This window comes from Lasioglossum baleicum, chromosome 7 (assembly GCF_051020765.1).
Source record: "Lasioglossum baleicum chromosome 7, iyLasBale1, whole genome shotgun sequence".
NCBI lineage: Eukaryota > Metazoa > Arthropoda > Insecta > Hymenoptera > Halictidae > Lasioglossum > Lasioglossum baleicum.
In genome coordinates this window covers 12,632,392-12,657,557 of record NC_134935.1, presented here as the reverse complement: position 1 = coordinate 12,657,557, position 25,166 = coordinate 12,632,392, and the positions used below count along the sequence as shown (strand labels likewise).

At 39.8% G+C, this 25,166-nt stretch overlaps 1 protein-coding gene across 4 annotated transcripts in view; it reads left to right on the top strand.

The window, feature by feature from the left end:
• The window catches only part of Atg16 (Autophagy-related 16), a 642,505-nt gene that overhangs the window by 586,545 nt on the left and 30,794 nt on the right, over nucleotides 1-25,166 (top strand). For all 4 annotated transcript variants that reach the window (XM_076426920.1, XM_076426921.1, XM_076426919.1 and 1 more), the window contains one exon: nucleotides 15,927-16,047. In XM_076426920.1, coding sequence (XP_076283035.1) covers nucleotides 15,927-16,047 — 121 coding nt within the window. The remainder of the gene's footprint in view (nucleotides 1-15,926; nucleotides 16,048-25,166) is intronic.

Sequence of the window (25,166 nt, the reverse complement as noted above, 5' to 3'; positions counted from 1 at the left end):
CTTGAATTTCCTTAGTTCAATTCCATCGAAATCGCGGGTGTAGAATCATCCTATGATAGCCGCGACATATAATCTCTTTACACGGTGTACTCAAATCTGAGTGTACTCAATAGTTATCTCAAAAGTTAATTGTTGTCTGTTTTAACACCACACCTCAAGGGTTTAGTCTCGACTTGCACCATTATTACATTGAACATTCGTAGCAGCGGTTGATCAAAACAAAACTTTCACGATGAGCTCGCATAGTGTAAACTGCTCGGTGAACGCGTATGACCGCGGAAGACCTTCTCCTAGGAGACCTTGAGGACGTTCACATGTACGTTACTAAATCCCGCCCGATTATTGGCCATCCAACGTAATCGCCCTTGCAACAGCTCGTAAAACTACTGAATCTATCATTTGCCCCGTAAAAACTGGTTGCCAGTCGGTGTTCGTGTAGCAGAGTTTTTCAGTGTGAGGCGGCTGGCGCGCATCCACTATAGAACCCCGAAGAGACGGTTAATTCGACGATTTCCCCTGAAGAGAACTAAGCAATCGGCGAGGCACAGAAACACGGATCGCAAATTGAGTACTGCATCCTGGGGGAATCTGCCTGCCTTTTTTCACGGATAGTTAACTAGCTTTATTCCGCTCCCAGCGGAATCTATACATATTTAGAGGCTTGTGCCTTGTCACTTAGGCTTACTTGCCCTCTTGAGGCTGTTCGAACTATGGTAGCCTCTGTAATACTCGATCGCTAAAAGCTGCTATCCGTTGGCCGCGGCGATGCATTCTGAACTTACAAATTAATACTCTGGTACCAGCTGATCTCTAAAAAGACATCAGCGAAATGAGTCCGCTTCAAAATCAATGCTCATTTACACTGCGAACTTGATGCAACTTGGCTCTAGATAGAACCAAATCAACGAAACGACGTTTGATGGCTTACCGATATGTTTTTATTTCAATTTGAACATCTAGGTTCAACTTCTCGGTTCAGTAAAATAAAATCTCTATTTAAAAATCATTGAAGATCATACTGTAGCAGAGGTATTTCGGGAAAAGAGACATTTCGCGTGGTTCACGCCGCGTTCAGGCGTGATAGCGGCGTCGTTGCGTAACCTGTGCGTAAGTCAGGCCTCCGCAGGACATCCTGGTGTTCCTGTGGTCGCTTCCCACATGGTGAAAAACATCGAGCGCATTACGGGCGCCTAGGCAGTGAGAGCATCGCCGGCTGAATGGTAGTTCGCTGCCTCCTGTATGTACTTACGTACGTACGTAGATCCGTCGCTACGTTAGTAACATAGCGAACGTAGGTACATACGTGCGGCCTGTGCTCAGCACCGAAGAAGGTTCGTTGACCGCGGTGAGACTTCTTCTCTCTTCCTCCATCCCCTCACCCTCTCGCGCCGGTTCTGCTCTCGCTCTGTCATCCTCTCTTTCTCTCTTCCACCCGGTTTATCGCTCTATCTGTCACTCCGTCTCTTTCCGTCGTCGTCCACCAACCGTGCTAGCATCCTTTTCCCACTGCAAGGAACTCCACTACGACCTTGGCGATTCAATGCCCGCACCAGATAAATCCTCTTTCCAGATAATAGATTATTTCATACGTGTAACTAGTCGTTGGTAGCGGCCTTTTCCTCTTCCTCTCCCCCTCCCGAACCCCGGCCTCCAGCCATCCTCTTCGACTACCCTCTTTCGCTTTCTACCTTTCTACCGCTCTTCCTATACCAGCACCTAAATGCCTCTCCTCCTCCTCATTCTCCTCCTCTTCCTCCTCCTCTTCAGCCTGCGCTCTGCTTCCTGATAACTCGCTCGGCGATGCGCGCGCGAACCACCGACTGATGCCCGCACCCTGTCCTTGACAGTTATACAGAGTGGATCGGAAATTGTGTTACCGGTCCGAGCGTAATCGTCCGCGATGCTCCGGGATCAAGGGGAATTTTCGGGACAGCGATTGCCAAGCAGAATTCGGCAGGTTCGGCTTTTTTCGAAATCAACTGGCTCCGGATATTTGTTTCGTACGGCCCTCCTAGGGTTGATCTTTTGAGAGGTTGAATCGGGGATTGTTCAACTTGTCCGACCCTCCAAAAGTATTCTATTCTCTTTATGCAATTGTTAAGTTGTCCACAAAAATTCGTTTCGTTTCCGACTAATGTGCACAATGTGAATTTCAAATGGACCTTTCAGCAAGTAAATGATGGTACCTTATTCGCTCTGAAAGTTAGAGTTTAAAGGTACCATTGTATCAGTTGGCCACGGAGAGGAAAAAATTAAGTTGGGAAAGTTAAAAAGGGCGAGCGCGGATCCTTTTTAAACCTTACTTTATTAATGTTAATATTAATTTAGTTTACTCGCGCTGGATTTAACCATCTCACAAAAAAGAGCTTGGTTGCTTAATTTTCCATGATATGGATTTTGCAGCATTTGATCAGTTTCACACGGAGGAGCAAATTAAGTTGGGAAGCGAGGGAGCAGGGTTAAAAAGGGCCAGCGGATTACCAGTGGCATTACCGAATGGCACGCCAGCAAACACGTCTGTTTACTCCGAAGCTCGGTCTCAGGGTGCAGCCTCGTACATATTGCGAAATACCCTGAACACGCGTCTGCGAAGTGCCTGGCAGCGCTTCCTGCGGCCCTTCCTTCCCTTCCTCGTTCCCTCTGTTCCTCTTCGAGTACCTATCCGGCATGTTCGCCACCTTTCCTCGTCTCGAATCGGACCTCTTCTAACCCTGCAGCGTGCTTCTGGCGTATCGGGACAGTAAGCTCCCGGGCTAAATAACAAGTGGCCGGATTTACCTATCCGCCTCCACCTTGTCATTTTCTTTGTCATATCCACGGTCCACGGGTTTTCCCCGATATATGTTCGCGTCTTCGATCTACAACACCGGACCCGGTAATTAGGCGACCCATCGAAGGCAGAACTGCATGATTCTGCAAGAACCCGACCACCTCGAACGCAACACCTACGGCAAGATACTCGAGCGAAGGAATCCCCGTGCTCGAACAAGCACACGCACGCCGAAGAATGGTCGTAGAAAATCGCTCGCCGCATTCGTTCGCAACGTCATGATGATACGGTGAATTTGTCCGGGGTTTGTGAATTGTTATCGATAACAAATACTTGTTACCAGATGCTGCTGTCGGGGATAAACTCGTCCGGCGATTTCCATCGGACGAGTATACGCTGCGACCTTCTTTTTCTGATAGGAAATTGTGTGGATGAGTGGCCACTGTGATTTAGAGGCTATCTTTATGGCTGCAAAAAGTGTTTGGTTTAGATAAATGCCTGTTGACCGCCTGATGCGATTATGTTGTTCGAGGCGGACTGGAATTGTATACTGGCGTATGAAGTTGTAAGATATGGGCAGACATGAAGTTGCTAGGAAATCGTGAGATATTCTTGCAAGCATAATTTTTGTACACGTTGGCTGCTGATCCGTTGTCTGTGAAAATTGTTTCATGAACACTTATAAGAAAATGATCCATCAGTATTTTTCCAAGTTTTTTACATGTATTTATTGTTTTGCATTCAATCTACTCAGTTTTGTTTCAGCAACTATATTAATAAAATTATTTGATAAATCGCTAAAAATAAAAAAATTATATCGGAGAAAACTATTTGGTGTTATATAAATAAATAAATGAATCGCATATTTTTCAGGGTTTTTTTGCGCGATACCCAGCTACCTAGTAATCTTGTAAGTCACCAAAAGGGTTAATCAGTTTAATAAGTTTCTATTGGCTCACATTTTGGGGGGTCGCCAAATGCGATCAAGTTAGATCGCGATAGTGATGCGTAGTGTTTGAAGTCGCATAAATACGGGACGATTAGATCTTCCATAATACTTTCGTGGCGTACGCATCACGGTCGTACGTGGTCCAGTCGTTAAAGGAATAGAAGGAACACCGGCAATAACATCGATTTATAATCTTGTTAGTGTGTAACGCCCGAAGCCAGCGGCTCATAACCATTTATGTCATTACCGAGATCAGACAACTATTTTATCTCGGTACATTGAGTACGGCCCCGCGCAATATTACCAGCATATAATTGCAGTCGTTGTGTAACTTAGGATTTAATCGTACGTAAGTTCAGAATGTACCGTCTCCCGCCCCCTCTCTCTCTCTCTCCTCCCGCGCTTCCCACGGGATAAATCACTCTTGCCCGGCCGCGGAATAATACAATGTTGATTTAGGTTTAAACTGCGACCCGAAACCTCAAACTGCACCCGGCAACCGAGTATGAATATTCAGTTGTTATCTTTAACTACTGATTTGACGAGCCAACCGAAACGGCCGCCCTCGTGTATCAAGCGTGTTCTATCGAAATCCTCTCTCCATCGATCCTCCGGACTCTTTTTTTTAAACTCTTTTTCGCGTCACGATCAAAGACAATAAGGTTAATTCGACGATCAAACAGTTTATTATCGAATGAACCGCTTCGATATCGGTAAGTAGCTTTAAAAACGTCACCGCGACGGCAACCCCGCCAGCGAGCGCTCGCACGATATATAATCGATACACGATTCAACGGGGACAAGCCTTTCTGTGACGTAATTATAACAGTAATACCTTTATTAAAGTTCCGTTATGCTAATCCAATTCAAACGGGAGGAGATGTCTCAATTTCGGTAAATAACGACGGGCTAATGAGATTAATTAAACGAGAATATTTATCCATCGGTTGTAATTTGCTGCCCTGCGGATCTACAGTGACAGCTTTTGTTAGATGAGTGCAAAAAGCTCGTGCCCGATTTGCGGAAAAGGTGGGTACCTTATCGCAATTTGGCAGAAATGCTTTTTTGGTGCCATGTTAAATACCCATCAAATGATAGGACGTCGTTGATTTAACCAGAGTCGCCAGATCAGGAGAATTGATTCGAATTCAGGGGACAAAGTTACCCCCTCTCTGGCAGAACCGGAATGCGAAAGCGGGGAGGAAAAGCGTCAACTTGTTAAAACTATTATTAACCCTTTGCACTCGAATTGTGACTGAAAGGGTTAAAGAAAGAATTAAACATCTATTTGAATTCTGTCTCTGACATCAATGAAGACAATTTTTATTTTGCATAAAGTTTCGTAGTCTATTGGATATCCATTTTCAATTTCTCTTTAAAACGCTTTTAATGTTATTGCTGCGTGACCAATAGTAAGAGTGTTGTAAATTAATTTACTGTTAGTAAAAAATTTAGTTGCAAAAAATGTTGTTTATTGACATGAATTTTATCTGCAAATCGGAAATGAATTTTTACACTGTTCCAATATCTTCGTGAATATTCGCGATCCCCCACAGGGATCACGATCGGAGACCCGGTAGCTAGCAACTAGTGTTGAATCAGTAAAAACGATGGCGAAACGGAAGCCGGGTAAGAAAGAAGAAAGGGAAATAGCTTTTTCCGGCTTTCGAACATCGCAGCCTTGAAAATATAGGTTGACTAGGCTGTAGCTAAAGGGTTTGAAGGAGCCGGGTAGTTGAATACTTGGGTCACGCCCAAGTATTCTTCGATAAAAGCGTCGAAGTACCTATGTACTATGACTCACGGCCTGTACGAGCCGCGCCATTTTTTTGCTGTGCTGCCATTTCGCTTGCATCGACGCTGCGAGCCGGTTTTCATAACATGACAATTCCACGGGCGAACTACGCCCTTTGTGGCGCGCGAAAAACCTGGCGAATAGAAATGGCAGTACCATCATGGGGCGCCGGAGAAATTGAGTGATGCCAGCCGATTTCCTTTTCTACACTTGCGATCTTATCTTTTCGAGCACTGTAGCGAGTGATCGAATTATTACAGTACAATAAAACGGTTTGTCATTAATCGACTACGGATTTTTATGGAAAATAATAATTATCTGTGTTAATCGCATAAAAAAGCTGCAGTCTAATTATTATACGTATGTACTTTTTTTAATATTATAGAATTGGTAAAAAATTCTGTGCTCGTCATTTTATGATGTAACGTTATCTATTTGATTTTTTACCGGTGATGTTGCTGAAGAAGCAACGAGCACTCATAGTGAATTTAATAACGATAAATAATTGTAGATAGCGATAAATATTTCTAGCAGCGTCAGTTAAAATTATATCTCGGCACAAGTTCTTTGATCCTGTTGCAAATATATGCATTTCGAATAACATTATAGCACTTTGTATTCGGTGCGAAGGAGTACAGAATAATAATTAGTTTCTGTCTAACGTAAATGCATGCTATAGAAAATATATATCAGAGCTTAAATTACACTGCATAAACACACGGTAACATACGGTGTTCACATTCGTGACCCGAAGCAATAAGGAATTCATTAAGCCTTATGCACCTCTTTCAGTGTGAACATTCCGGTTCAAAGTCGTCTGAAGGTCATATTATTCAATCCTCGTTGAAAGAGCTGCAGTCACTGAACTCTTCCCTTTGATGCACCCAGAGAAGGGACTTGAAATTCTATTTACTTTTTATCTTGTGCTATATGATAATTATTTCATACTCCCTGTACGTTGCTTCTTCACATTCCCCATAATATAATGAGAGATATACCTTCAGTAACAATTCTCAAATCGAATTTACAAGCTGAACATAAGTAACAGACTATCAGATATATTCTTGTGCAATTTCAAGATCTACATCGTCTACACGAGAAGCATGCCATTTCCGGCGAAGGTGATATTCGAACTGTGATATCTCCGTAATAAAAAATCATATGATAATGATTCTTTGCTCATTTTGAAGCACCATGCCTGTACTTTGAAATTCCGTAACTAGTCTATCTGAGGAGTGAAAATATAATATAAATCAAATCAGTTTGAGTGACAATTTGATTGTGACAAATAGAATACGATGCAGTCAAAAAAACATTGTTGGCCTTAAAATTCAATGTTAATTTTGCGGTACCTTTCTTACGTCAATTTCGCGACATAAAATGTCTATACACCCTGTATATTTCGTCACGCATATCTGAATGACAACGGGTTCAGCACTTTCGTTGCTAGATTGAATCCAACTGGCAGGTTCTTCTTGACGACTGTGCGTGACGTGATAAATTGAGAAGGCTTCATAACAACTGATTGTTACGTGACACGGTCGGAACGGGGAAACGAACTTGAACCAGTGACCCAAAGAAGGCGGCGTCTAGGCATTCCGTTCTCCTCGGAGAAGGAATCCTACTCCTCAAAGAGAAAGAAACAGAAAGAGAGAGAGAGAGACAAATAAAATAAGAAAAATAAATAGAAAAGATCGTCGGGACATCGCGTCAGAATATGAGCGCGTGGAGAATCGTTACCAGAAACGCAAACATCGGCTACTTACGCGGAAAACATCTCTCGCGGCGGTGCTCGAGGTTAGCATTCGCTTGTGTGTCTCCGCTTTGAGCAAAGTTTGCAGACAGCGCAGATGCCTGCACGGCTAGCCGGTGACGGTTCTATAGCGTTCTCTCTCATAGTTTTTCAACAGCACGGGGACGATGCAACGGCGATGCAACGCGGTGCGCCGCTTCGTTAGTACAACGCGCGAGCATGCGTTTCCGCGAAGCAGAATTCCACCGGCTAACGTCCTGTCATAATTACACATCCACCCGTAGTCTCCGTGTTTTCGTTTTGATTGGCGAAGGTTGTCGCGGCACGCTCGATACTTGATGAGCAGCCACGAGACTCGTAACCGCGATGCAACGCCGGTGCAGGCGGCTCAACTCGGCGCAGCGAGCGGTGCAAAAAGATGCAGTGGTACACGTGACTCAGCGAGATCGTGAAACGCTGCACCGCCAGCCACCGGACTCCCACCGATACAAGATATTGCCGTTTTATTGGCTTTCCGCGAAGATTATAGCGTGTTAATCTGTTATGGGCTTTCACGCCCGAAGAATGCGCCACACTGGGCCCCGCAACATCGTTTTATCCCGCTTCAGAGTGTAATTTCTACACAAAAACGAATTGAATGGCACTAATTTTAGTGCGAGTGCTCCTTAATGTGTAGCTGATGTGTGGCCTGATAGAAGAATAGAATACTATTTTTGCATCCTCTGAGATATCGTCACTCATTAGTGATGCTTTTACATTTCATAGGCACACTGAATCGTTTTCTTTTGCAATTTCTTCTTCTCAAGAACGATACAGAGGATGTTGAATAATCTGAATGTTTGTCTCGTACATTGGGTCGTAACGTTTCGTATCTCGTTTTATTTGTTAACAAAGTACAGAATTATATTCAACCAATTGTACAATTAAAAAGATATTTTTAATCTTCATTTTTATATAAAATCCTATTACTAAGCTTCTGGCAGATATTCACCCTTAAACATAAATTTAATTCGTAACATGGTTGCGCAAATAATTTATTTCGATTTGTACGATTCGAAAGGATCAAAAAAGTAATTGTTGTGAAATTTTCCAGTTTCGGTGTTGCAAACTAATTAGACTGCGAGATATTTCAGAGCGGTGTGACAGGAAACTTGTTAAACAACCGCGGTTGTTGTGTAGTTATGATTGTTATAAAACTTGACCGGTTTGGGCTTGAAGTTTAAGTTAAATTATGTTCTGATTTAGCTCGGTTTTCGGATTTAGTATATCCTTCGTGATGGAGATTAGAATATTTCGGTATTATTATATAATGGGCGCAATGCACGCCGGTATATGGGCACTTACTGCTCGATTTAGGATTATGCATATCCTTATAAATGCGTCCATAAAAGTGTCAGCGTACACCGCTGGACAGTTAGATATTTGACAACAAAATTATTCGCCACTTGCCTTAACGTTCCCGTCTGAAAATGATATGTAGCATGCGATTTTATAACTACCTAACTCCTACGTGATGTGGTACTTTTATGGTAATGTCGTTAGATCGATCATTCTGGTTGCATCCTGCTTTTTCAACATTTGTGCTCGAACCGCTGCTTTTATAGCAATCTTTATAGTAGAGCACTCACAAAAATCAGAATATGTGGATGCAATAACTATACTAAAGTTTTCCATACATTTAAAATACGTGCAAATTTGTAGAATATACTGATAATACTGTTACTTTATTTTGGTTGTAATTTTCTCCTATATAATTTTCTTTGTTATGAGACAATCTATAAAAATTGGAATTTTCATGAAGATTCTTAGTGCATTATATGATTCATCAATTTTAGTTGCAAATTAAAACATAAGATGTTGGATCAGTAGAACTTGAGATCAATAAACGATGTTTTCACTTTAGAAAATTGTGGTACTCGTTTATCTATTGTTTTCCTGGCACAACTCCGCCGACTGTTTACAATACTAGTTTCCGCTGTCAATGAAGGTAACGTTCGGAATAGGATTTTGTTCGTGGAATAACGACGGAGCCTCGTGCCGTGGCAACCCATGCGGAACCATCTTATCCATCATCTTTACCTTGTTAATCTCTGCTAAGTGACAAATGATCGTCGGATAACGAATATTCGTGTTTATGGATTGCTTCATACAATCTCAGAGTTTCTTTACAATCTCCTCAGTGGTGGATGTTGATTCAATCGACAACAATGAAGAACAGCTTAGAGCTCTAAACGCGAACCGGTATTTGCGTTCAAATTACTTTCTCTCTCCTGAATGCATTTCTCTCTCGCCGGTTTTCGCAGTGTTGCAGCCTAGTTTCAGCTTCCGTGGAAAAAAAGAGCCAGTAATTTCTCACACAGTCGAACAAGAAATTCTATCAAGATCCTGCATAGCATCAGGGCGCCGTTGCATTTAGGCGGGTTTAAATGGAACGTTTAGACCGATTCTCCGAGTCACGATTAATCATCGCGCTACGCTATGTATCGTCTGTGAATCTCGCGCGCGGAATCTGTTCGACAAAAACAATCGTGATTAATAAAGATATTCCCGACGGTTCGTGAAAAGTGAATGAAACCTATGCTATTCAGACGCGTTGCATGTGTTTCTCATGTAATCATGCACTCGTGGGAACGATGCTGTAATAAATTGGTTCGAACCGCGTCTCGGAATTGCGCTAATTGATTCATCTGGTCCTCGCAGACCGTGGAACTGAATTTTTCTTTTTTCTCCGTTCGATACTGCTTGGTCGGATTACTATGTCTTTGTCCGGAAAATATTGTTGCGCGAAGCCGTCGAAATGAATTGTTCGAATATCAATTTCACCCTCTGATCTTGGCAATTACATCTCGATCTGGCTCACAAAGTTTTCGCGTTTCTCTGAAGCATTTATTGCTTCTCCGGGAAAGCAATTTTGTTAAATTAAAGGTTTCTGAAGCATTTGCATGAGATACATGTAAATGCAATTCTTTATATAATAATAATAAATCTAAAATAATATAGCAGAATCTCTCCTTAAATTCTACTTTTATATTGATTCTGGCCATGAATTCATAAAATCCGCAGTCTGCTTATCAACGAAAAACAACAGAATAGAATTATACAAAAGTGGACACTATGTAATGAATTCAATAAACTAATTAGTCCATATTAAATGAATTTATACATCCGCAGAACTGTAATTGCTTTTCCAGTACAATATTTAATTCGCCACGGGAATCGACGTTATTAATGACAATTATTGATCCTTTGATGACGCAGATTGTACCTTATGCTATTATTCATTCACTGAATTCGCTGAAAGGAACGACATGGAATAAAATTTCCCCTTTACAATATTTTGGCAGGATAATGCAAACACAGAAAGTTCGACAAGTGAAAAAATAGTAAACCACAGCGCATATACGGTACAGTGAAAACACATTTGATTGGAATTTAGTGCAGCGCTAGGGGCAAGATTCGTTGAAAAATAGATATGTTAGCAAACGAAACGTTTATTGCTTCCTGCGTCGTTTGTCTGTAAATATTGGCGCGAGCGCCTGTATGGTTCACTGGCAAGTTTACCAGTTCTATCGCGAAATTTGACTACTTTAGCTTGGTTCAAGGTGTCCAAATTAGCGCTGCGGATACACCCAAGGTTTAAAGCTAGTGTACACTATTAGAGGCTACACGGAGCTGGCTGGATAGATATTCCAACATTAAATATTGCGTTACACCTGAATACGGCATGCAAAGGGCGGTTAGCCAAAAACCCTTTGAGACCTGCAAGTGTACAGAATCTGTACAGAACCAACTTCTACTCAACTATTGCCAAATATGGAAATATTAGAAATTTCCTTCCATATTTTTAAGAAGTCAAACAAAAAGCATAAATCCATACATTTCAAAGAGGAATTAGTCTCTTGTTTACTTAAAAAATACTGCAGCCTACAACTTTGTAGACGCATTTCTCGAATTTTTTCGACACGAATAATTAGAGCAATGATGCACGCGTTAACGCGCGCAGTTAAACTATCTTCGTAGATAATAAGAAGCAACCAAAGTAAACATACACAAACGAAGCAATGTTAGTCTATCGTGTTATTTCTTCGTAGTTGAAAATGGAGATTGAACTTGATGTTTGCCTTCAGAATTTGCGTGTATCTTTAAGCAGTAACAACACAATTATCAATACCACTCAAGGAGCAATAGAACAGTATCATATTATTTTCAATATTTATTTCAGAGCTGCAATGTGCAATTAATGAAAGTCAAATCAGTAGTTTATTATATCGATAAACAGTCATTTGGCAAAGTGCATTTATCGATCGCAATAATGAAGTTCTGATCACTGTGACCGTAAAATAGATTGAAGTGCAAGGGGTAATACTGTTTTGAATTTATCGAAGCTCCCGGAGGGTAAAATTAATGTCCGTTTAATTGCAATCCGGGAAAATTAATATGGTGAAGTGCGATTTTATGTAGACGTTCACAGTCGAGTTATTATAAGGTATTGTCTTAGTTTCCCCGCCTAACAACAGCTGTGGTCGCGTTTCCGCTGGCGAAACTCGCTGTTACACGCTTTAAAAACGAAACGAACGCGCCTGGTTGTAAAACCGTGGTCGCTAGTTGTTTCCAGGAAGGTTACCAGCTTCTTCTTCGGTGCTTTTATCGACTTTAATTGAACCTTTGTACAGGCGCGGAGATCAACCTATTCTCCTTGTCGGTTCACTATTCCGCCTTCGTCCGTTTCGGATTTCGCTGCCACTTCACTCTCGATTGATCTCAACGAAACAGTTTATTGCCTTTATTCTGGGTAGGCATCTGGCACGCATCCTCTGCGTTGTTGCCTCTGTGCGCCACGGCTCTCCTCGTAAAAAAGATGATATCAGCTGCATTTTTTCAATGCTCCCCTACACCTTCCGAGAAAGGTGAGCGAGCGACCTTTCTTGTGCACTTTCCTCAAGGGTACGCTTCGCCACTTCAAAAACCGGCGAAATATCTCGCGGAGCCGCTCAGAGTCGCATTAAACACTAGACTTGCATAAATGAACCCGATAATATTCAACACAAATTAAATACAAAATCAGAGTCCTCAGGGATGGCTTAGTAGATAATCTGGAAAAATGTGATTTAACAAAGTTTTTCTGAATAAATGAATGAACACTTTGTCTTTAAACGAATACTTTATTTAAAAGTACATATAATGTGTTACTTATATTAATTTATTAATTAACGAATCTTTTAAAAAAATGACTGAATAGCAGCCTTTTACAAAAGCTCAGAAAGTCTCACAATATGTGTACTTTGAAATAAAATGATCATTAGAAAAAGAGGCCCGTAAATTTTTCCAGAAAAAATTCAAAAATTCACATTTTTTGACACAGCTAACTAAACATGATAAGTCGTTCAAATCCAACATGAATAATAAAAATCAGATATGCTAAATGCTAAATCCAGTATATTTTGCAACGATAAAATTTCTTGAGTGAAACTGAAGGTATGTACATACGGAGTACATTTGAATACCGACATGTTTGTGCCGCGGAGAACTACCGGATGAAAACAAGTAAAACTTTATCAAATATTTGAAGTCACGGGGTTTATTAAACATTTTATATTTATTTTGGCAAGCAGCGCATTTAATTCGCAGCCTCGGAACAACCATGTTGAACACTGTGCAAATGCAGAATCAAGGAAAGAGGCGTCCCCAGGTACACAGTATTCTCCAGAGGTGAAACGGAAGCGCAAATGGATTGTGATGTACATTTGTTCTCTATGTAAGCCGTGGAAAAGTGACAATGAAAGCAGATTGCAGACAGCTTACTATCGCTTTGCAAATACGCTCTGCGTTTTGAGGATTTCTTTCGGAAGAATATTCGAAATCGTTCACTCTGTAGTTACACAATACTGTTTTATTCTATTGTTCCTCTTAGGTACAAAAATACTTGGATTATTGTATATCCGTTCGTAATAACTGTGCAAACAGATAGCACGAAAATGATCGTGCTCTTCATTGTTCATCTTTTATATGCATTATTTACGTTCCTGAACGAGTATATTATCTTCGTGCACCAGATCATCTCGGTCTATTGTCTCTCACAGAAAAATGATCGTTCTATTTGCTCGTAATAACTTTATGTAAACACGTCATTATTCATACTTTACTTCAAATAGCATATTATCAACGTTCTTATACGAGCATAGTATTTTCGTGTATCAAGACATCTTCTCAGGAATGCGAGCTAGCTTTCATAATTTAGAAAGTGAAGCACAAGAACATAATTGCATAATTCTATACAGTTTGTTGCAAAAGTGTGTGTATACACCTATGAAGAAGTATTGAAGGAACATAGATCTTGCATATTTTCATGATGAACGTTGATCGTTGATTCACTCATTATGTCGAACATGTACATATATGTACAATAAATAAATAATTTGATATAACAAAGTAAACGAAAAAGTCCGGGCTGAATTAACGTGCAGCCTGTTCGCCTAAAGTTATTTCGAAAAAGCGGGGTTGGTTTTTTCGCGAAGTCGCAATCGTAGCTCGGATTCCTCGAGGAGGATCGCGAGAGCTCGAGGGCTAGAGGAAAGGAGAAAGAGAGAGTCTAGTGGATCGTTTAATGTTTCCGGTAAGAAACGCGGCCTCGCCCCAACGCTTTCGACCAACTTCTCGAGACGTTAGATTATCGTATAGTTCGGTTCACTCTTCTCTCCTTTACTCCCTCTTCAAGGTTGTAGAAAAAGTTCTCCTCCGTTGGCTCGTAGCAGAGCGTAGGTGGCTGCTCTCTGTGTGTTCCCTTACCTGTGTTTCTTTCGCGTTAGAGCCCTTCTGGCTAAACTTCCGGGCCATTAATTTACATTAGGACATTTTTCAAGAGCTCCCGACGACCGTGTACCCTTAAAATTGGCGGAGTCTTCTTTTTCCATGGCTCCTCGCCCCCCTTCTCCCTTTTACAGGGAAGAACCCTCTCGAGTTGTTTGTGTCCTCTCTCTTGTCGACGTCACGCCTGAATTCTTTACCATTAAATGGCACCGAGGAAAGGACAGGCCTGTGCGCGGGCTAACTTTATCGCTGCTCCTATTTTTAAACTCTTCCAACGTTGAAAAGCTTCTGCGGATTCATTTCATCCCCTTTTGTAACTCATTTTGATATTTATAGCGGACGATAATCTGCATATAGTTTCGAGCTCGTGCCTCATACCAAACCGAACTCTGATGCGTTCTCGATTACTTCTCATTATTATTTTTAGCTGCTAAATGATTATCCTGAAAAGCCTACCAACATCAAAATAATTTAGGCGATTAATTTGAAACTGGATAATGGGCAGTCCTAATTTTAGTTCACTCAAACCATTTTAACTAGGTACTGGTATCCTGGGGTCTTTCATGACTTCAACAAAATTTCTGTACACGACTTTTCACTACTGTATTGTACGACTGTATTAAACATGGGAATAATTTGTAGATTTTTGTCAGTAGACCAAGTTCTATTTTTGCAGCCAAAAATCACAAAATCAAAGTAAAAAGTTGTTATTAAGGAATGGCATTTTTAAAAAATTTCTATGAAATAATTACAATTATTATAGTATTTTCATTGCGTATTTATAGTGGGGAAAAAAGCAACAGGTACATAAAAATAGAAGATAAAAGTTGTCATTATAAATAAGTACGCAAACGTGAGACTAACCCTGGCGACCGCGATGAAACCAGACCTTAATTATAATAATAGATTACATAGATTACCTTACCTAGAAATTAGGAAAAGCTGTGTACTTCATTTAACAATCTAAATATAAACAACACTACACAATCACTTGTGAATTTGTGCATACGTAATGTATTTATTCTTCGAATTTTGTCGTATCATTAACAATAATAATCGATGTATTTGATCAAAGCAATGTAAATAAGGTTGAATAATTTGCATAATAGGAGATTCATAATTGATACACAATTTCCCAATTAGTTTAAACATACAAATTATAATATAATTTTCAGTAATTGCTGTTTCACATGATATTCATGAGCTGTGATAATGGTAGAGCGCCTTAGTTAAAAACTAATTGATTGTTCATTGTGCAACGAACATGGTTTTGATATAATACAACTTAAATTGCGGTATAAGGCGCAACTACCTAAATATGTTACGAAAACTGTGCGAAATATAGTGAACACACACTATGTTCAGCATCGTGATGAAATAAATCTATGAAAAACGCCGTGGACACATTTTCTAATCCAGAATTATTTAGAAGGTTTCTTATAATTTATGCATCTTATCTAAATCAATTTTAAATAAATGTTCGCAACGTACATTGCGATATAATATTTATTGCCACATTGTTCTAACTGGACTGCAGATTTGACGCATCTATTTCAAAATCTGACTGTATTACTTCCAGCTCATGCAAATTATTCGAAAAAGATATGTCTCGCAATTAATGCAGGCAATTTTTCTTTCTCATAAAAATCCGCAGTCTACATGAGAGTATGAAATTGCCCAGCGCGTTGCGTCTCGGCGGAGTATTTCGGGTAGTGCAGTTGGCAATAGAATTCGAGCGGGCGATATAACTCTTAATCCTTTTTAACACGTCACGTATGTTACCGAATATCCTATTATCACGCAAAACGTGTTGGTAAATGTTCTAAAACGACGATTCCCGTTTCTGCTTCAGCACACTCTAACGGGCCACTGCGGGAAGGTGATGGCGGCGAAGTTTCTTGGCGAGCCTTCAAAAGTAGTTACAGGCAGTTACGACCGTACCCTAAAAATTTGGGACCTGCGTAGCAAGGCGTGTAAGTAAGCAGCAAACAAACAGCAGCAAAACCTGAGCAAATAGAATCGTTTAACCTATCAGCACGAGCAGCACGGTTTTATTCATTCGAACGCGCCCTGTGCCCGCACGTGGATAAACGGGGAACGCGTTTTCCGTTGCTGCACAGACAGAAAGTAATGTACAGCATTAGCGGTAATCACGTCCTTCATTATTCCCATTAGTCATGCGTAATGCTAATATACTTAAGGGCGCCTCGAGATAACAATAAAAACGAGACGCGGAACCATACACGGCCATTCGTAGGTACATGCACTGGGGACCATAAGTTTCAGGCCACCCCCGTCGGTAATAAGAAGCGGGCTTGTTTTATGGAAATTTAATCGTCTATAACATATTAAGGATGCTAAGTCGATCGGAATTTATGGGCCGAATAGAATCCTATCGGTGCCGCGATTAATTGTTCAATGGTCGCCCGTTAATGAGACCACACAAATGTGGCAAAAGTCCCGCACTAAGTACCACTCCCGAGGCCAAGATTATGTTTGCTTGCCTCTCATGCTTAGTAGTAGTATCAAATCGGAATCATTTTCACCTGCACTTTTACTCGATTTCCATTCAGAGGATTTGTTGCTGTTCATTAAGTACCTGTTACCAGGCTCAGTGATCATAATAAACCTGTATTTGAAATTGTGCATATAAACGTTAGAGTAATTTAATAGTGTCGTACAAATAAGATTAACTTCGAGGAAAATAAAGCTATTATTGAAATCTGATTTTAATTCAGAGGATATATTGCGTTTCATAAAACGTCTGTTAGCTGAGAAAATTATCATAATGATCGTATTTGGTTTATTAGATCATCCACACAACGTTAAATAATGTTTTACAGGTGAGAGATACACTTCAAGGGAAATGAATCATGCGTCGTTAAACTGGCGCGACTTTGATGCAAGTAGAATCAGTGTGTAGTAGACAGACAGTCGCATGCTAGTAAAATTCACTGATACGTACACAGCTCGTTTATCAAACTGAATATCTTGATTGTTTATTTGCTTCGTAATAAATGGTAGTACGTTTTCTGACATTTTATATTTTCAACTTTTATTAGAAATATTTTAATTCTGCTATATAGAACAGTGTTTCATTACATGTATGCATGAAAAATGTTTGCAATTATCTAATGAATGTGAATATAAAAAAGTTCCATTTATTAACTGCTGACAAAAATATAACAAATGGTCCAATCTTTTTGCAAAATTGTTTACTTCAATCGCAGCGTACAAAAGTGAAACAGAAAATAATCCTTCATTTTTGGAAGGGTTGAAAATAATGTAACAATATTATATTCATTTTTGTTACAAACGCATTACTGTGCTTTAATATTAATGTTCCTGTTCTTCTTGAGTCAGTTGCAAAACGCCAGAGCGAAAAACGACGACGATTCCACGGGGATTCGTTATTTCCACGAAACTTAAGGCTCTCTAACGAGGAGGATCGACTAAAAATGATCTTAGGTCGCGTCGTCGCTTTGTGGGATTAATTAAGCCGATAAGGTTCTTATCAGGAGTTAGCGGAATCTCCCCTAACTTGCTTCAATCTGCACTTTTCCCTTGCGCGAAGAGTTTTTGGTCGCAAACATTGACACTGCTAATAGATGACGCTATTCGATAAAGAAGGTCTTGATAAGAATAATTGGTAAGTCAGTAGGGAATGTGTCTGCCTTCGCATTCACCAAATGCGATCGCAAGAGAACATTGTGCAAAATGCTGTAATTTACACTGGCAAGTTTAATTGGACACAGAAAAATTTACACAATTTCCAAATAAATTATTTGTTTATGCCGATGTCACTGAAAGCACTTGCAAACAAAAATACTTCGAATTTTATTCAATCAAAATCATTACTGTCATTTCAAACTTTCATTAAAAAATTTATACTGATATGTTAATACAAATGCTCTTAATATACTATGAACTGGAAAATTTGGAAACTTATTAAAATGATTAGAAGATAAAATAATTTTCTATTAAATTTTTATTTTTCACAAAGAACCACTTACAAGAATAAATTAAGATTTGTTTGACAACGGCCAAAAGCGTTGATCCAGGCTACGGCACGTCAGAGAAATGGGACTTTTTACCACTAATGTTGCAGAAGTAGAGTTCTCAAGATTTCAAACGCTATGCAGTTCTGAAACAGTGCATTCATTGAAAGTTTGGCCGTATCCTTTCAAAGGGGTTTCCGCTGGCATTGCAATTAGCTTTATCAGAGCTGCCCGGAAGAACTTATGCTCGCCGCACGACTCGCGGTAGTCATCTATTTAAACAGATCGATAGACAAGCGCTTCATCAGTCAGTGTAGAAGATCGAGACAGAGAGAGAGAGAGGGAGAGGAAAAAAATGGCGATCGGTACAAGATCCGAGTGTACGCGGCTGGTAAACTTCGACGTCCGGTTTCTGTTCGCGAACGTATCAATCAAAGACAAAATAGAAGTAATCAGTAGCAAAACAACGGACAGCCATGTACAGTTTGTACATACGGTGCTTTCTACCAACCTGCTATCTATTCGAAGGCGACTGTTACCAGCCGGGATCAGACTTTAGTACGGGTTCGCCCGTTTCACCAGTCATCATTCGCATCTGCATAGGAACGGCTTCGTGAAGAAATCCTGCAGGAAGCAAACCTTCAAACTGATTCCGATATACTGGGCGAGGCTAATCAAATTCCCTGACTGAATACACAGTCTCTGTTTGCTAATTCATAGGAAGATTTTCCAGTGGATCTGCTTAACCGTTTGCCTTCTAATTTTCCGGTCCGACTCATGGTCGAGATCTCGAACAGGAGCTACTGGAAATTTATGTTACTCGTTCCTTCTAAATGGAAACAATTATATTCTCTCGGTATCAATTTTTTTAGGAAAAGGAAATGCTGTTGATATAGTCAAAATTTTCTTTTGGCCTGCTACATGAGAATCCTCCTTTAAATGTAGACAATCAGAATATTAACACTGCTCACAGTGATTTCGTTAATGTCTGCCTACGCCTCATTATTTTTAATTGTAAATGTAATTATACCTTCGTGCTTCCTACTCGTACCAGATATTATCATTGGACTCCGGATTTTACACATTTAGGAAATATCCTATTGTCTAGGATTCTAATTAAGCATTTGTTTCCCTAAATTAGACCGCGTTTAGAGTCTGATTGCCATCTTCTAATGTTAGGTTTCTGGTACGCATAGAGTATTTTGATATCATCGCATTTTGTGAACATTGTAGACATGAAGGAACATTGTTTTATGACCTTCAAACTCGGTTCTTTAAAAAACAACCTCAGAAACACAGAACACCATCATTTTGACATAGACGATCAATTAGGGTCCGGCGTAATAGGTGTGTCCTGAAACGTGCATTTCACCCCCAACCTGAAGGTTGGTTTTCGCTCCTTCAAAGCCAAAGATAGCACATACTATATATTTGTCTGGAGCGTTGTAGTACAGCGAAATCCACTGAGCAGATTAATTCTATAATTTAGAGCGGAGTGCGCGAACGCAATTTTCCAAAATATTTTCCGAGTGATATATGGATCATAAAGTTTAAAGCTTGAGGAAATTAGGCCTCGGGGCACATTTTCGTGGCTGGGTCCGGCGTAATAGGAGTATCCTAAAAAGGTGATAACTTGCTGGCACGTGAAAGTAGCTATTACCGGGGTGAACTAAGGACAACGTATGGCTCTTTCGGCAAATACGGGTGGCATTAAGGGACCCGAAAAGTAAATTGGACGTGGCGGGGCTAGGAAAGTGACCGGCTGATATGAGCCAAACAAACGAAAGGTCTCTAGTTATCCGGTTTCTAAATGTATGCGGGATTTACATTCGATTCGTATGAACCGCTGACTAATCTCGTGAAACCATATCATTCGAAGGACCGCTCCAGATATCGATTTACACTCTGGACAACGCCGCTATAGAATCCTGAAGTACGATCCAACTAGGGTGGAATTCTATTGACACAGGATTCACAGCTGCGAGCTGCATTCGACGACAATGTACCGGTTGTATTAATTCGCAATAATGGTCGAGAGCACCATCTTAAATTATCTGGAACGTGTACTTCTCGGTTCGACGACGAATGTGCACTGCAAATCAAATTTCGCTGCACAGAGGATAATTCTATCAACGACTGTTTTGCGACGATATTGGGTAAAGAATATACGGTTTGTGCGAGGGTGGTGGTACGAGACAATAGCTGTCAATATCCTGCAAATATTGATTTTCTAAATACTTTATACAATGAACTTCTTTTATATTTCATTTCAGTTTGATATTAACCGTACATTTGTAATTATTTTCACTGTCCATCACTTTATCCGATTCTTGTTTATCTACAATATTTTATTAACACGTTGACGGGTCTTTCAACATACTTAGAAATTACTTTCTAAAGGAATAATCATTATGATAAGTTTTACTTTTCCAGTTTTAATTTCATTCATTAAATTATTCAGATTTTTATGGATTTTTTTTGGAAATTGTGATTTGACATTTATTGTGTTAGGAAGAAACTTAAAAATGATTTTATGCATTTGTGACAAGAAAATAAGTAGCTTCACACAAAATCAATACAAACACTGGACAATACAGTCAATTTTATGAGAAGCTTTTTAACATATTTTCGTCGAACAGATTTTTCGAGAGCGCAGAATTATTTCAGACAGGCAGCGCACATTTTTCCCAGCTTGCAGAATTTGCAGTAAATTCTGGTGTAATAAAAATGTTGTGCGAGCATGTGCATGTCCCTTCTATTATTATATAAAGCTTTCGGAGTATTTGTAACCTTTCAAATCTTTCGAGCATAGTATGCGTGTAATAAACTTTCACGTTGGGTCAAAATGATCCAGCACCCATCCGCTTCGTCGTTATTCGACCGGAAACCCTCGAGTTATCGTAACGAATTTATAATACAGGGTGTTTGTGTTATTATTAGCCAGTGTTTTCCTCATAAATTGTGAGCAAGGAAAAACGAAAGGGGAAAATATTTTGCTGTGCTTTAATTTGCATCTTCTGCGTAAATCTGAAAATTAAAATATTGATCATTACATTTTTAAAATTATGATACGACTTACCAAACAATACGAAGAAAAATAAAATCTTTTTAATTTGTTTTAATCAAAATGTTGAATCAAAAAATTAGCAAAAATTCAATAATGTCTGTCTCGGCAACAGGACCATGTAAAATTTTTAGCAAAATTTTCCCACATGATTTGATCGCGAAAATGAAAAAATCCAAAAACCACCCTTCTGATCCAGGAACAGTCAAAAATGTATTCTTTAAATAAACTATCGAACGCCTGCTGTCAAGTCGATTTCGTTCAAGGCCACTGTTGTCCCCATGACTCACCAACATCCTTCACTTTCGTTCTCTGTACCCGCTGACTCTAAAAGCTTCGCATCAATCACCGCGAATGGAAAAGTAATATGTTGCTTCGACTTAAAAGTATGAAACATTGTTCCTGTGTATGAAATTCTTCATTGAGATCTCTGTCGCCAATCTAATGAGGAACTATAAGCAGCATGGGGGCCAAACAAATGTCCCATCGTTTGCTATTCGACGGTGTGTGTCGCGGGGCAACGCTCTTTATCTTCTAAATATAGCGTTGCGCGTTGACACCGTGGGAGTGAAGGCGCTTCATTGCCCCATTCATGGTCGGGAAAGTGACCTTGAACAGTGAATTGAATTTGCGTTCACCACGGTGTCAGGAAGCTCACGGTATTTGTTCCTGAAATCTTGATTCCCGTCAGTCAGGTGCACAAACCGCCAGGTACCCCCTACAGCTTTTACGATCACACTAAATTTCTTCCGTCAGATATACGGTCGTGCCTCAGAGATTCGCGATGATATGTTGGCGAAATTTATCCACGCTATTAAACACACCCCGTAGGAAATACTTTTACGAGGAAACGTCTAAGAACATCTAAAACCCATAAATCTTCCGCTATCCGGGCAACAATTTCGTTTTTTCCGGCCGGTGTTTACACCACTTCTGCTTAACTACTTCGCTCCCTTCTTTGGATGTAATTAGTTTCGAGATGTTTGGGAATTAAGACGCTGCCGCAAAACACCGAAGTATGTTCGGTAAATTGTTTGCGAAAGATTTAGAGCTCTGGAAAGACAGCCCTTTTAAAATACTCGGTTGATTATAGTGTGTCTAGTAATTAGTGGGCCGTATATTTATTAATTAATAGCAATTGAATCAGGAACATAGTTTCTTCATTGATTAAAATTGTGGTCATAATGAATGAATTGTATTTGAGAAATTTATGTACGCTATTATTGAAATACAGTAAAGTTTTGATCCCTCGGGTCCGTGCTGTTTCTTAGATCGTGAACTTCGATTTCACCGTTCATTATTCGACTGTCGATTTTATGCACTCTTGACAAAACTAAAGAGATGCAATTCATTTGTTATTTTTCGGATAGGAGATTACAAACGAAATTTTTTGAATGCACGCGAGGTAGAAGTACATCCAGTCGTGAGTTCACCTCTGCACACGAACAAATGTTCTTAAAGTGATTCATTTCAGCAAGTCGCCCCAAGCGGATGCAAACACTCCGCAAACTATATGCGGAGAGGTGAAATGTGATTTGTCTACCAACTTGAAATTTTCTTTTTCTACGCTCTTCCCTTCTTCTGCACACATACTGGCTTCGCCAAATGCAAACATTGAAAACATTTGTCAATCTTCAAAGAATAGGTTCAGTTCCGAAAAAGAAATTTTTTAATATTTCAAATCGTTCGGAAGATAGAAAGATGGGGTCACGAAAGTAGAGGCTTGAAGCTTTAGCACTGCAGAGGTTTATTCCTGTAAATTCTTATTTGCGAAATTACAACATTTTAAGTGTAGACTATTTTCCGCACATCGGAAATTTAGTGGTTAAATGCTCTTCGAAGTCACTGTAAATTCGAGTTAATTCCCTAGTGGGGAGGGGGGGGGGCAAGGTTGTTACACAAAGACCCAACCCCGGACATCCATTTCGGTTTTGGGCTTTTACGCTTTTGTTGTGTGCACGGTCCCGCAGCAAAATAGTGAAAACCAAGCCGCACAGCTATCTGGGAAAGGCGGACGCCGGTGTACAAAAGTTTTGCGCAAATAAATCTCGCTACGCAAGGAGCGGACAATAGAGACCGCCGTCGCTGAAAGCGCGTTTAAGCGTGAATTATTGTTTATCTAGAACGCTTTAAGACAAAAAGGATGCTTAAAGTGGATCGTCTATTTTCTATCGGTGCATTATCCCTTGCGGAACCCCTCCACTTGAACGGTGCTTCAGGTATATTAAAACATCGGCTGCAAAACACCGTGATATTTTTAAATTAATTTTGTGCGCCCCCTTGGCTTATGAACAGCTTATTACTTACGAGAGAAATAATTTCAGTCTTAGGAAAAATATTAAAACAGATTACTCCATTTAGAATGCTTTCTTTTGTCTTATATCTTCCATAATAAGAAGAATATTGGTATTAACCCACTTCTGCTTTCCAAGTTAAATTAACAATTCATGTTTTATTTCTAATTTCGTACTTTAAAGAAATACAGTCAAACCTGTTTTTGTGCGGTCTTTTCTTATGCGATTTGTTTTGTGCGATTTTTTTATGCGGTATATGAATATCAGATCAGATCAGCAGGATATCTCGGAAGCCGTTATCGTTATCAAAAAAGTGTTCCTACAAAAGTTGTTTGGTAGGACGGGCTACATTACGTAGTATTAATTGTTTTATTTTTTTTAATGGAATGTCCTATTTTTATACCATAGATCGATAGAGTATCAAATTCTGAGTGTAAAAGTGTTGAGCTTCATATGTCCTAAACCTAATTATTTAACGAGATAATTCTAAACTAATTAGTTAACGACATATTATCGAAACAATTTTCTTTCCCCTCATGTTTAAAATGAGAAATTAAAATTCTTTTAAATGTTTCCATGTGTAATTTAATTATTTATTTTGTTTGTGGAAAGCACATCCTCGCTACTTCGTAAAGCTTTGACATATTTTCTAAGTGAAACTTTTTTTGTGCGGTCCCTCTCCACCGCATAAAAAAAATTTTTCTTTAATATGTTGTGAAAAATTATTTGTTATAGCTATTTATGAAGTTCGTGAATATTTTTTTCGTGCGGTTTTTTTTTCTGCGGACCCTACCTACCGCACAAAAACAGGTTTGACTGTATATCCTACACACGGAAAAAGATAAAATGTTACGGAATGTTGCTGGAACAGCGTCGTGGAAGGGGAAGGTAGAGTTCTGAAAATTGTCAATTTAGTTCTGGTGTAGAAAAATTGAATGTCACTAACTCAGTGCAGCTCTAAGTATCGTGTTCAAGGTTGGATCGCTTCTCATACGAGAGAATAAAGAATGACCATCGAGCGGGTGCATTACTCTCACAGAATTTCGCCGGTGATTAATGACTCCGGTGTATCGCACCCACAGTTAAGTAATTTCTGTTCCCCGTCAGAAAGTTAAGTATCCCGGGATCCACTGCTAACAATAAGTGTTGGTAACTGAATTCATTTAGCCTGTCTCTGGTACGTTAGCTCTACCCAAGAGCGGTCGGTTGTCGTGGATAATGCCTCGTATTCCGCCGGCATTATCATTAGGATTCAACCGCGTAATCATCGTTAACGTTTGCAAATAAGCTCGGCGAGTTTGGAATATTTATTCATTAGCTCATTGCGAGGAAATCTCGTATACAGTTTCGCTCTTAAAAGGACTCCCTGCAAATGACACTTGATCGTGCTTTCGACTTTTAAGACGCTCGCTCGGTCGCGCGCGCGCACAACGTGATTATAAATCTGGATTCTTTGTGCACTCTGAGCAACACGAAGTCGTAAATGGCAGACGTCTCCTCTTTTTTGTCAGCTAACTTTATTGCGTACTCATCCAATAAGATGAAACTGTTTTCACGAAATATTTTAGGAACTTTGTAAACAAGCGAAGTACATAACCTGGGACCAAAGCCTATCCTGCTAGTGCTTATGTTTATACCACAGGTATAATTGAAACCAGTTTGAGTAGATAATTTTCAGTATTATTCTTGGCAATCAATTTTTGACAAAGTGGTTTTTCTTAGATCATACAGTTTCG